The 13,611-nt window shown below is 34.4% G+C and overlaps 1 protein-coding gene across 1 annotated transcript in view; it reads left to right on the forward strand.

Moving 5' to 3' along the window:
- DIAPH2 (diaphanous related formin 2) overlaps nucleotides 1-13,611 on the forward strand; it is a 244,795-nt gene that overhangs the window by 133,711 nt on the left and 97,473 nt on the right. The window contains exon 25 of the mRNA XM_059824601.1: nucleotides 9,430-9,594. Within this exon, the coding sequence (XP_059680584.1) occupies nucleotides 9,430-9,594 (165 nt within the window). The remainder of the gene's footprint in view (nucleotides 1-9,429; nucleotides 9,595-13,611) is intronic.

A 13,611-nucleotide genomic window follows, 5' to 3' on the forward strand; every position in this document is an offset into this window, starting at 1 on the left:
TTTGAGGAGCCAAGTGCTCTTATTTACTTTTAAAATTTTCTTCTTCTGCTACCGCAGGAAATACCTAAATCAGCACTGTAAGTCTTTGAGCAGACTTTTCCAATATAAACCAATTTAAGAAACAGCCTGTGGAGCTTTGTTCCTTGGAGTGAATATTTTATAAAATAGGCCCTTGTTTATATTTTTTTTCTAGAGAGTTCCTATGGGACTTTTAGAGAAATGAGCACTGATCTTTGCGTCCCGATTAACAGAAGTATAAATAAAAAAGGCAGTATTGAAATTATGTTGACATAAGCTTTCTCTTGTGCATAGTAAAGTGGTGTATGTCGAATCAATGGAAATAGTCTTTTCATTATATAGAACTTTGAATGCATGAAAATTAGGAATTGATGTGATTGCTTAGAGCTTGGGGTAAGTAAACATTGACAGATTTTTCTAGTGTTTATCAAGATGAAAGTTTTATGGCCCTTTAGGGAGAAGCCAGAAAGCCTCATCTTAATTAACATGAACTTAAGCATGATTCTGCAATTTAGGGAGAAGGAGGAGGTCACAGGTAGCATTGTTATCAGATGGTTATGATCTTTCTGTGCTTCATTTTCATGAACACGAACACTGAAATAGTGTCTGTACACAGTGAATGCAGTAGTATTAAATAATTCTGATAGCTAATGACTTTTTCAGGTACTAATGTAATGAAGGTCAGGGCGAGGAACAGACCTCTGCTGTATGATAACTGAGAAGCAACTGTTCTTGTGTGTTTGGTTGGTTTTTTTTTTTTTTTTTCCTGGGCTATTCTGTCAAGTGCTGAATGATGAGGTAATTTGCTTTGTAATGAGAAAGAAATTCTCACACTGAGCTTTTTATGGGTATTTTATTAGTGGATCTTTAAGCTCCTCCGAAGTACATGATTTTGTGTAAACTGATAAAATGTGGCTCCTTCCATGGGTCTTGGTTTTTTTGGGTTCTAATTTGGGTAGATGAAGTGTATTGTAATGAAGATTTCTGTGATTGTTGTTGTTGTTGTTGTTCCAAAGGCTTTCAACAGGAAGAAAAGATTAGGTTTGTAATTGTGATTCATAATTATCTGTGTATGCTCCAGAAGTCTTGTCTTCTGTGTGGTCACAGAGATACATTACGTATGTAGTGTGAATGATAAAATTGTTAGCATCTGTTTACATACTGATAGCAGGTGAAAATAAAGCTATCATTGTAAATGTCTGTTATTAAAGCTGAATTTCGGGCTTCAGCTAATAAATTCTGTTTGTGGTTCTCCAGTTCAATTTGCAGAATGCTTTATTGTGAATAAGCTTGGAGATTAGAAACGAAGAGCACTGGTACATCCTTCATTAAAGATGATGACACTGTTGAAAATCGAACTTTTTCTTTTAGCTGTATAAAGCATATTTTTAGCCTAGTTTGGCGGTTCCGTGATCCAGAATCCTGCTTTGAAATGGTATGCAAGAGTTTTGAAATGACAGAATGCAATTTGTAGGGTTGAAATACTTTTAGTAAATTTTCACACTTAGTGGTAGTTTTTTGGAAGTCATTACAAAAATATTTGTGTTCTTGTTGAAGTGTATTTCTTCCACATTAGTAGTAGGTAAGTGTACCCATGGGGGAAAAGAAAGGGTTTTGCTCTTTGAACAGTGTATGGCAATAGATTAGCAAGCAGTCTGCTTACAGTTTTAGTTTCAGCTGATCATGCCAAGGGATTACGTTATTTGCACAGAAGAGTTTGAAACATGGGTTTCATTCTTTTTTTGTGAAGTCAGACAACGATTTGGCTTAAATGCAGATAGGAAGCTAAATCAAACTTAGTGCAGATAAACTCTATTATTTGGTCCTTATACTTGCTTTAGCTGAATTGTTAGTATCTTGTGAAATTGTGATGATGATGAGAGTAATCCATTTTATTGAAAATCAAGTCTAAATCATAAAGACCATTTGATTTGTTGAAATAATGAACTATTCAGCAAGGTAATTCTAAAACTGTATGTTTATAGTTCATAGAGAGGATTCTGACAACTGGTTTGTTCTTAGTGTTCCATGTTTCTCTTCAGTTCTCATAATCTGATTTAATTTTGGCATGCTTAGAGTGGGAAAAGCTATATTTGGGTGAAGTACAGTGTGTGAAACTTATTTGTAAATTTGGGATTTTTTTTAATGGAATGAAGTTGCATTATATGCCCAGCTTAGAGGGAAAGAAATTACTTGAGATGTTATATTTTGAAGTTGAAATTAATGTATAAACAGAGTAACCGAAGTCTTGTTCATTTGGATTTCTCAGAATCACAGAATGGTTGAGGTTGGAAGGGACCTCTGGAGGTCAGCTTGTCCAACCCCCCTGCTCAAGTAGGGCCATCTAGAGCAGGCTTACAGAACCGTGTCCAGATGGCTTTTGAGTATCTCCAAAATTCCACAGCCTCTCTGGACAACCTGTTCCAGTGCTCGGACACCCATTTAAGCGCAGCTTGGCTGTTAGTCGACACTTGATTCAGACTCAGAAATGTAGAAGGCCAAATATGAATTAGGTTGTGAATTTTCATTAAAGTACCTTTTAGGTATAAATGCAGATCCCTCTGTGGAAGCAGTCTTCTAATTGTTTTCTGATTTCTTGCCTGCTCTACTGTACACTTAATTTCCTTTTGTTGCTAATTTCTTCCTGCTGAGTATGTCAAGTGCCACCTATGAATAAGGTTAATTTGCAAGCAGATGTGGTGATCCACACATTGATATTAGTAAAATGCAGCATTTATGATGAGTGGTGTCCTAAATGGTTTTTAATCTCACTCTTGTATGCTTTATCTAATACATCATAAAGGCATACAAACAAAAATCAGCTGTTGTTGTGATTATTTACATAATTCTTTCTGCCTAATTAGTTCTCCCCCAACTATGTCATTTCAGGCTCGAACACTTTTATTTTCAAGCTTTTTGAATAGGCAGTTTTTCAGCACTTTTATTCATTTTCCCACAGAGTCTGCAGTAACATGTTATGGATTGAGCTGAGTGACAATTAGTTAATGGAAGTAAAACTAACTTCTGTTTCTTCAAAACAGAAGAATACACAGTAAACATAATTGACTGGTTTTATACCATTAAAACTTATATATTCTGTCTTGGATTAATAACACAGTTGTAATTTTATCAAAACATCAACTATTGGTATGTTAGTTGTTCCAGATATTCCAGATGTATCTGTCCCTTTAAAGAGTTGTAGCGTGTACGTGAATCTCCAGAATAATAAGGTGGCGTTATGATATGCGGTTGCATTCGTTCCTGCTTCAAGTACTGCTGACATTAATTCCATAGTTCAGCTCAGGACAGGAGAGAAACATTCAAACATATAATTTGTCATGGAAATTTTAATAAGCCAGTTTTAATTAAACTGTGTTATCTGAGACACAGAACATTCTGATGGAAATTGTCAGTTTTCAGAACACTAAAGGAGTACTCAAGAGTTTGCAATAGCTGACAGAATAATAAAGTATTCCAAATTGTAAATTCAGTAAAGCATGAAAGAATACATGTTGACATATATATTTTTCAGTCTTGCAGTATTTGGGATTATCAAGGCTTGGAGCTTTATCATTGTGTAATGATACAGTTCATGGGACATTTTGCACTCCTCAATGCAGGCTTATCAATCTGCAACTTAACGCTAACAAACAAAACACCGTGTATTTTTCAAAAATGCATTATATTAATGAAAAAAGTTATTTACATTGGACATAAATGGATTACCAGTTTTCCTATCGTAAATTATAAATTATGATTGACTATCTTTTTTATCTAAAACCAGTGTGTCATCTAAAATCTAACTGTAGAATTAAACAGCTAGAAATGCACCTAAAAAGACTGGTCTGGACAAATTAAAGGAAATCATATGGAGATTTATAATGAAGCCATGTTTCTGGTTTTTTTTAATGATGCTGTGCTGTCTTTTGAGAACAGTTTCTGTCTGTAATGAATATTAGGATTAGTGTGTATAGTAGAGTAAGAAACCTTGATACATTCAGTAAAACTGAAGTTAACTGAAAAGTAAGTAGATCAGATAGTTAAATAAAGTTTAGCTGAGTTTGCTTGCCAGACTCCTAGAAAATCCCATGCTGATTATTTTTTTACCTCCTCATTATAGTGCTAATATATATAATATGTTAAATCCATTGATTCTTTCCCATTAGGTTGAGTATAGTTATAAATGAGAACATCTTCCATCTTTAGTCCCAGTCGGCCTTTATTTTCTTTTGTCCTTGTGTTTTTGCTCTCTCTTAGGAGTTAATCCATCTGTAGCATAATGCCAGCTGCCTTTTTCATAAATGAATTTTTTTGTGTCAGCACAAACTTTTGAGAATCAAGCATTACATGGAAAGCTCTCCCAGTGGAATGCTGCTTTCACCTGTTTACAGCTTCTGGCAACAGTAGCTGGAAGGACATGTCAAACAGAACTTCTATTTGGTCTTTGAAATGCTTTTCGAAAGTGCTAAGAAGTTTCTGGCAGGTATCTCCTTTTTGTTTGCAGTGCGTTCTTTCTTCTTCTGGAGGTATCAAAGACATCAACTCTGCGGTCTGTTTGTTTTACTGTTTCAGACCTGTGGTGAACATGCCTTGTATTCCATTTTTATAGTGACTCTGTGCCCTGGAGAGGGGCCTACTTAACTGCTGGAACACCAGTGCATTTTTTTTGTAATTGTAGTTATATTCTTTCTACCATGGCATATTTATTGGTGATGAATGCCCAACTGTCGGTGGTGTTGGCTTTCATTTTTTTTGTAAATGCTGACAGTAATAGGTGTTGCCTTTGGGCAAATGAGTTTTTTGTGTGATCAGGTACTTTAAATAACTTGAATAATAGTTAATGTATATTGATGTGAAATTCATAGCAGATGTTATGGTAGAAGTGATGACTTCCCCTCCAGCTGAGTTGAGGTCTTTAACCTTGATTTCTCTGATCTTTTTTTCTGATCTGTTTACATGGAAGAAACCAGTAGAAAGCATGGAAGTACCATGGTAGTGGTCCTAATACCGACATAAAGACTTAAATTCTACTATTGACGGTAGTTAGTGATTCTTTATCTCTGACATAATGTGGTAGCATAGTGTCATGGTAACATTTGTATCCATTGCTCGCATAATTAAGTGAATTAATTTAGGCATTGAACTCAAATGCCAGCAAACTATTGTCACCTGGTCATATTTCGAAGTGTAAAAAATCATCCATTTCTGTCAGAAAAGATATTTTCAGTCATTACAGTTGGCTTTGAACAGCTGTACTAATATTTACCTGTATTCTGATACTGACATTACACTTAATATTCTCACTGCAGAAATCCTTAACATCTGGGTATATAAACCTGGGGGTTTTTTCCACCTTCCTGTTGGTGGTCATTGTCAAGCAAACCACAGAACTGGATGGAAGCTTAAGTTGGCAGCTGTAATGCAAACACATAAACAAAATCCTTATTTAAAAAGAAAAAAAAAAGGAAGGGAAAAAAAGAAAAGGTGTGGAGGTTTTCCAGCCTCTTTTAACAGTAAGAGGAAACATAAAAAAGTAGAATTAGTAGGTAAGTGAAGTATGGCAACAAAAGTTAATAAAGCAGTAAGGAAAATGGAAGTTGATGGTCTGCATTTACCTGTATTTTTGTAATGAAGTTTTCTTTTGTTACATGTTTGCCTTTTTCTTTGAGTTCTTTAGAGACATGGTGTGCAGAGGATTTTACTGGATTGCATGATAAAGCATATATTCCTAACATTTTGGTATCAGTTAGGGAACAGCGATTTATTTATTAATCTCAGGGTCAAGTGTTAAAACCAATGAAATAGGATAGCACTTTCAGAAGACACCTGTAAATTTTGAACTGAAATAAAACTTCTTCAAAAAATCAAACTTGACACTTAAAAAAAAATCTTAGTTTTGTATAGGTGCCTTCTGCAGTAGTATTAAAACGAAAAAAGGAAATGGATTAAAGGGCGTAAACTTAACTTTACCTAGTAACCACTAAAATAAGTGTTTAAAAACTTCAGTAAGGATTGTAGCCTAGATGGTGATTAGATATGGTTCTGTAAGTGTTGCAGTGGTGTAGTTCCTAATCTTAGCAAAGCAAGAACTCTCCCTATATTCAGATTTACAAACACATTTTTACTGTTTTATGTGGAACTTGGGGTGGACAGGTATGGTACTGAAGATGGAAAAATGTTTCCAAGTGGTTTGGTTTTTTTGTTGTTGTTTGTTTGATTGGATTTGGTTTTAATTTTTCAAATAATAGTATTTACAGTGAAGTCTTGGCTTAGAATTATCTTACGGTTATGAAAGAAACTAAAAAAAAAAGTGTGTATGTGGAAAACCAAGCTTGTGAATAAAGTAATTTCTCTTAGTTGAACAAGCATCTTTATGCTTGATAGTTCTGTGATTTTTTTTTGTTTTGGTTCAGAATAGTAAGAATGAAACCTTGTTTACATTTTTTAAATGAGCACTCATTAAATCTTCAATCTGTATTAATGAAAACTGTTGGAATTAAGTATTTCTATTATGCAAAGTTTTGATAGCTTAGATTTTTCAATAATGTTTTTTCATGAAATAGTGTAGGCAAGTATAGCTTTGCTTCTCTGGCATTATTGTATTGACTAAGTCTTTGCAATGACTTGAAGTAGTACATTCCAAGGTGATGTTTCAAGTTACTAATATTTTATAAGTGTGAAGCATATAGAGTGTGGCAAAGTAACTTTCTTAACATGACATGGTATATGACTGGAAACTATTGTCTCTATAGCACTGACTTGTTTTCATCAAAACTATAGTTAAAATGCTCTATTGTCTCTTTGCTCATCATATTCATCCATCTTAGCGATGTTCTTTTGTCTTACAAGCCATCTGTTGATGGCATTTCTTATTTACGGTTTGGTACTTACTAGATAAAAAAAAAAATCATGTTGAAATTACAATATATGTTTCTACAGTGTGACTTTAAAATATCTTCTAGTTTCAGTAGCACTATTGGGTTTTTTTCTATTTAGTGCTTACTGTTGTTATTTCTCATGTTGAATGTGTAACCTGAATGGAGAATTTGACTCTGGGAGCTTTGTCTCAAAGAATAATTTAAAATCTGGAATGTTTGAAGGTTTTTTCTTTTCTTTCAGACTTTTCAGTTGTTTTAGTATATGAATTTGGTTCTATATTGTATTATAGGAGGCTGTTTTTAAAGGAACCAGAGATACAATTTGTATAATTACATACCTTTGTATTTCTTTTTCCTAGTATTTTTGGTGAGTTGCTCAAGATAGTAGTCTGCTGACTCTAAGGCAGTTCATGTTTTTCTAAAAATTTTAGACTGTGCTCAGTAATTCAGTATTATTATTACCTATTTAATGTATTCTTGCCATTAAACTTTTATTTCCTTTTGTACAGTTAAATGTCATTGAAGGCTGAACTATACCAAGTTTGTCTTGTATTAAGATGAGTGAGTCAACAGTCAAAGCTTGAAATTCTAACCAAGCAGGTTAAACCTCATTTCAGTAAACTGTGAAAATATAGGCATTACTGTTGTGTTTGCACTGATATTAAGCTATACAGGTAGATATTACTGTTTCAAAATCTTCATATTTATAAATTAAGATCCATCACATTGTTGGTTTCTACTTTTTGCCACTCTAAATGAACATTATAAGCTAACAAAAGAACACAGCTTTCCTTTTATGCTACTGAGGCTTTAATGAAGAAGAGAGGATTACTTGGAAAATAAGTTTCTTAGGAGGAAAATTTGTATTGTATAAAGTTTTTGATCATAGTTTTAAAAAACAATTTTTAAATGGCTATTTGCATACCTCCCATTAGTTAGAGCAGGAAAATCCAAGTGAAATATTAAGCCTCTTTCCATTGGAAGATATTTTCAGCCTTGTTACTCTTGCGTGTAGCCTGTGAAATGCCAGGCTTTTAAGTACTCAACAGTATTGAAACACTGAAGAAATGTTATGAATAGAATATCCACCTGAATTTCCTTTTGTTATTCTGCAATATGTTGACTATTTTCTGAAGAATCACTTTTGAGTGTAGTCTAATCTCAAAAATAAATGGTTTATATGATTTCTCTGTATGTCTCTTTCCCCTAATTAGTTTCCAGGTTGTTTGTTATTTAGCAGAGAGATAGGGATCTCAAAGATATTGAGTAATTAGAAACGTGATACTAGGCAGAGTCTCAAATTAGAGACTCAAGTATGGGGAAAGGTTGAAGCATGAGCTCTGCTGTATTAAGAATCAGAATCCGCATGGAAGAGAGTCATTACAAGTAAAAGCCACAGGGAGCCAGGCTGCATGATTTTTGTAGTTCAGGGAATAACTTGTGTCTTTTGTTCTTGGGTTTTGATATGTACTGCACAACACTTTCATCAGCTACAATTCAGTATCAGCAGAACTAGTTTAACTGTGTACTAGCTGTTTTTTTAACAGTGATTTGGGACTTTGTGGATATAAACAACCGCAACAGAAGAAAACAGCAGACTGAAACTTACTTGCTTCAAGGCAAACTAATATTTCCCTTAGTAGCTTGCGCCCTTCCTGTATTTGCAAATGCATTGTTCTAAAAATATTTTTTCAAATAGGGGAAAAAATTGCTACATTTTTCTGTTTAAAAGGATTATGCCAAACTTTTAATGATGACTGCTGGGATGGAAGTCAGTCTCTGTTTCATTTCTAGACTTCCATACTTCCTAATGGAAAAAAAGACTTCTGTTGTTACATGGTGTTTTTCTTACTAATAATTTTTCAAAGCTGTTTGTCAGTTAACTGGGGCAGGTGGGTGGATATTCCATTTTTATAACTTCTGTGAAATTACATAGTTGAGAGTGTGCCCCAAATAAGTGTACCTAGTACAGGAAGCCTGAAGCATGAGCTGAGCTATGTGGCTGGGCATTAAAGAATCCACAAAGAAGACATCTGTAATAAAAGGCAAAGAAAATTAAATGTCATTCTATATAATTTTATCATTGGTAGTTACGCACAATGCAAATATTAGGTATAGAATATATGTAGATAATATGGAGGACGACATCACTTGAACAGAGTAGGACATCAGAGATTTGCACGGCAAACTAATTTTCAGTATGTCTCTTCATAGAATGTATTTTACAAAATTAATCATTTCTTAGAAGAAAAATGTCCAAGATATGTGGAAATCTTATGAAGTCAGTTGTTTAGTCTATTAATGGCAAATCTTCACCATTGGAGAGGGATCATTTAATGGAAAAATATGCTACCACCTTATGTTAGTATGAACGTTCAGGCGTGTAAACATGAATACGTAAAAATATCATATTTGAAAGCAGAACAGCCCTAACAATCTTTCCAGTTCTAACCTTTGTACTGAGGGTTTTTTACTTATTTTTTTATTGTTAAATTGTGTTACATTTGAATCATTTTCCTTAACAAAACCTTACAGCTTTGCTGAGAGTGCCCGAGAGCAATATGAAAAATTGTCCAACATGCACAACAACATGACTAAGTTGTATGAAAATTTGGGAGAATACTTCACCTTTGATCCCAAAACAATAAGCATAGAAGAATTCTTTGGCGATCTGAGCAACTTCAGGACTCTATTTTTGGTGAGTATTGTCTGAAAATGTTATACATATTCTTATATCTTCTTTTTCCCAATTCTAATTCTTTCCTCTTCTCTCTATTTCTCATGTTATAGTTAACATTGTGGTTTTTTCTGTGGCAGGAAATTGGATGAACGTTTCCAGAATTATGTAGATTTTGGTCACTGATAGCTATCATCCACTAGTTTGTAACTTGCCAACTCAACTGTCAATGTGGTTGAGACATATGGATAATTAGAAAATATTTTTCCTCTTTTAAAAAAACCTGCCTGTTGGTTGATGCACAACAAACAGGTGTGGTGCTGAAAAACATGTTAAAATGAAGACCTGAATGGATGTGTCTACATTCATGTTGTGTTAGAATGCCTTAATGGTGCTGTGAGGCTAAGGCTGAGACTTTCAAGAGGAGCTCTTTATTGCTGACAGAACTCATGAAGTTCACCTAGATGCTTATATTACTATTTCCAGTCATCCAGAGAGGTTGATGTCAGGGTATGGTTTTATGAAGGAATTTAAGAATTTCATTTTAAACAGCCAAGTTTTTTAACAGGTTTTATGTCATCTTTCCTAGTGGCTGTCTGGGAGCCATAATTAGCTGCACCATAGGAAGTGTACAGGGAAAACAGATGTCTAGAAGGTCACATTGCATCTCTAGAGAATATTAACATCACTTGGAAATACCATTGTTTACCATACAGCTCGCTGATCTGTCTGTTGCCAGTAGCTGGCTTAATTTATCATGTAATCGTAAGGACTTTCAGTTTCAGTGTGATGGAGGAGTAACTACTTCAAAACGTGATTTTCATGCCAAGTTTACTTTTATTAGAAAACTTTCGCTACAATATATTTAACTATGCTTTTTAAATTGGCTTAATTTGTTCTTTTTTTTTCCATAAGTAAATCACCAATTCTTTTATAATCAGTAAGTATGCCATCACATCTGCTTGAAGATTTGTCAAGAACAGGAATAGTTGTCATGAGAAATTTCAGTGCTGTTACTTTTTCATAAATCTAAGGCTTATATTTTCAATGAATTTGGAAATCTACTCTCTTGTAACTACTTGAAGCAGACTTCAGACAAGCAATGTCCAAATACTGTGATGAAAATCTTTCCTCAAGTTATGTATTTAAACTGCTGTGAAGGTGATAGGAGCAAGAGGGCAAATGTTTTCTGGAAGGCATATTAGAATGAAAATATTTGCAATTGCTTACTTTTTATTTTCCTTCCTTTGGACTTCCTAAAGATCGGGCTGATGGCCTGTTGCTCTTCAGTGGTTATAGTTGAATTTCCAGGGAGAATATTTATTATAGCTTCACGTATTGCTTTGGAGTGACTGAGTAATGCGGGGTGGGGGGGAAGCAGTATTTCAAGTTTTCTGTGATAAACGTAAGAAATTATATATGAAGTGCAGTAACTCTTCTAATAACGAAGCTGGACTATTTTTGTGACTTTTACAAATTAAACAAAAGCAGAAAAGAAACTATTATGTGTATATCACAGTTCCAGGAACAGATGAAATTGTCATTGTTTAAGGTTTAGAATGAGTTTCTGTAAGTAATTCCACAAGAGTGAAGTGTTGAATTCAGGGCTGGGGGTGCTACTGAATCATATGTAAAAGATATTCATTTTGCAGCAAAAAGCTGTGCTTAAGACTTTAAAAAATGGTAGTGATAATTTGACTATTGACTTTTCTCAGTGTTGTGAACTTTGGACTGTATTATGTAGTATTAGTGATACATTTTTGTATTATGATTTGAGTAAAACTTGTTCTTTTCAATGTTTTTGCCTGGGTATAATTGATGGGGTGTTGCTAATTATTTTGATAAGGAGATGAAATACAATCTAGCTGACTACATTTTATCCAGGTTTATTGATTGCTAGTTAAGGAGAAAGGAATTACATGAGATTTAAGTGTGTATCTTCATACAGAAGGCAAATCTCTGAGTTTCAAGGTATAATAGTTTTATTTTTCCTACGTTGATGTTGTATTCTATAGAAATAAATGGTTATTCCATTCCTTCAATATAATGGCTATATGATATATAGTAGTTAATGCTTTACCTATGTCAATTATTTTGATAACTTAAAGAACAAAGGGACAACTGAATAAAAATCTTGGATTAAAAGCACTGGCTAGGAAGGAATCACCGCAAGACTTGTGGTGCCAAAATTTCACACATATGGACATGCAACGAACGCATCTTCTGATGGTCTAAGTTGCACTATCTGCAAAGACAGAATCTGGGTTAATTTATGAAGTCTCTATTTATTTTTTTTTTTACTTTCTATTCAACATCAACACTATGTTGCTGGCTATCCATACCTAAATTCATGCAATTATGTTGGTTGGACTTCCAGAGATGAAGTAGTTGAACTTTCTGCTCAAAGCAAGATCAAGTTAGAGCAGGTTGCACAGGGCCTTCTTCACCCTCTCTGGGTCCATTTTCCAGTGTTTGATCACACTTGTGGTGGGAAAATAAATAACTGAATAAAATTTCCCATGTTCCAACTTTTGTCCATCACCTCTGTTCTATCACTGTGCACCTCTGAGAAAAATGTAGTTCTGTCTTCTCTATGCCCTCCCATTACTTCATAGACAGCAATTTGGTCTTTGCAGAGCCTTCTCTACAGCTGAACAAACTCACTTCTCTCATCTTCTGCTTGTCATGTGCCCTAGCCTCCTCATCGTCTTGGTGTCATCTGCTGGACTCACTCCAGTGTGTCTATATCTGTCTTATACTGGAGAGCCCAACCTGGACACAGAACTCCAGGTGTGGAGCAGAGTACTCCAGGTGTACCAGTAGAGTAGAAGAATCACTTCCTTCAACCTGCTTATTACAGTTTTACATAGCCCAGTGTGCATTCAGCCTTCTCTGCTGCAAGGCCGTACTGCTGCCTCGCATTCAGCCAGTTGCTCATGAGGGCCTTCATTTTTCTGCAAAACAGCTTTCTAGGATTGCATTTAGGTTTTAAATTAGTAGTGTTTGGGGCTAAGTAGAAGCCTTGTACTGCAATCCTATACTATACAAAAACCCTAGAGGTTGGCTGGGGGGAGGGTTGCTTTTTTCTTTTTTTTTTTTTTTAACTTGGCTGAGTTTCATGAAAACTATTTGTGAGAATAGCCTGTCTAGTTTTAGGGGTGATTCTTACTTGGCCTGAATTGTCCTAACTTTATTTTTTCCCCCAAACATTTGTTATTTACCTTATTTAAATGAGGTCCTGTTTTAGGAACATTTAGTGAAATATTTTATTCACATGCTTCCCAGACTAGATTTTTCAGGGGGTGTATTCAGTCACAGAAGAATTTTAATTTTAATTGAGAATGAATTTTTCTTCAGTATGAACTCACTTCATTTGTACGTCTAACAAAGCTCTAGATACCCAATTCCCACTGTTTTAGGAAGCTGTCAAAGATTAGGACAGTTCTAACTTAATTTATAAGCACTGAAACAGCTATAGCAATCAGAGTAATGAAGGTATTGAGACTGCTTGTGCAAACTACTGTTGATTATTATTTACAGATAATTCTCTAGTTAACACTATATACATGTGTATGCATCTTAATTCTGCAAATACTACTCTATGGATATGGAACGGTGGTGTAAATTGTATAAACTAGCTTAATCATTTTTACTGAGAAATATTGTCTGCGTTTTATTGGCCAGAATGTCCTTTACTTTGGTCTTTATATGTGAGTGCACAAATACCTGTATTATCCTGTGTAGTGGACAGTACTTAAAGCAGAGAGCAGACTTGCCTTGATTTTATTATTATTATTATTGTTATTATTTAATAGGAGGGGAAGAGGCTGTTGTGAAAGTGTTTGGCACCGTTAAAACACCCTCTGTAGTTGAATCATTTTCTTCTGCTAGATTTGGTTTTGAGCAAGTAGGTTTTGTGTATTTTCAGCAGATTGTAACTATTCTGCTTTTTTCAAATGTAATCCATCTTTTATATTTCATTTGTATACTAAATCAGTTTTAATGGACTTTCTTATCAAAATTTTGATACAGAGAGTA

This window comes from Gavia stellata, chromosome 14, assembly GCF_030936135.1.
Source record: "Gavia stellata isolate bGavSte3 chromosome 14, bGavSte3.hap2, whole genome shotgun sequence".
In the NCBI taxonomy this organism is placed as follows: domain Eukaryota; kingdom Metazoa; phylum Chordata; class Aves; order Gaviiformes; family Gaviidae; genus Gavia; species Gavia stellata.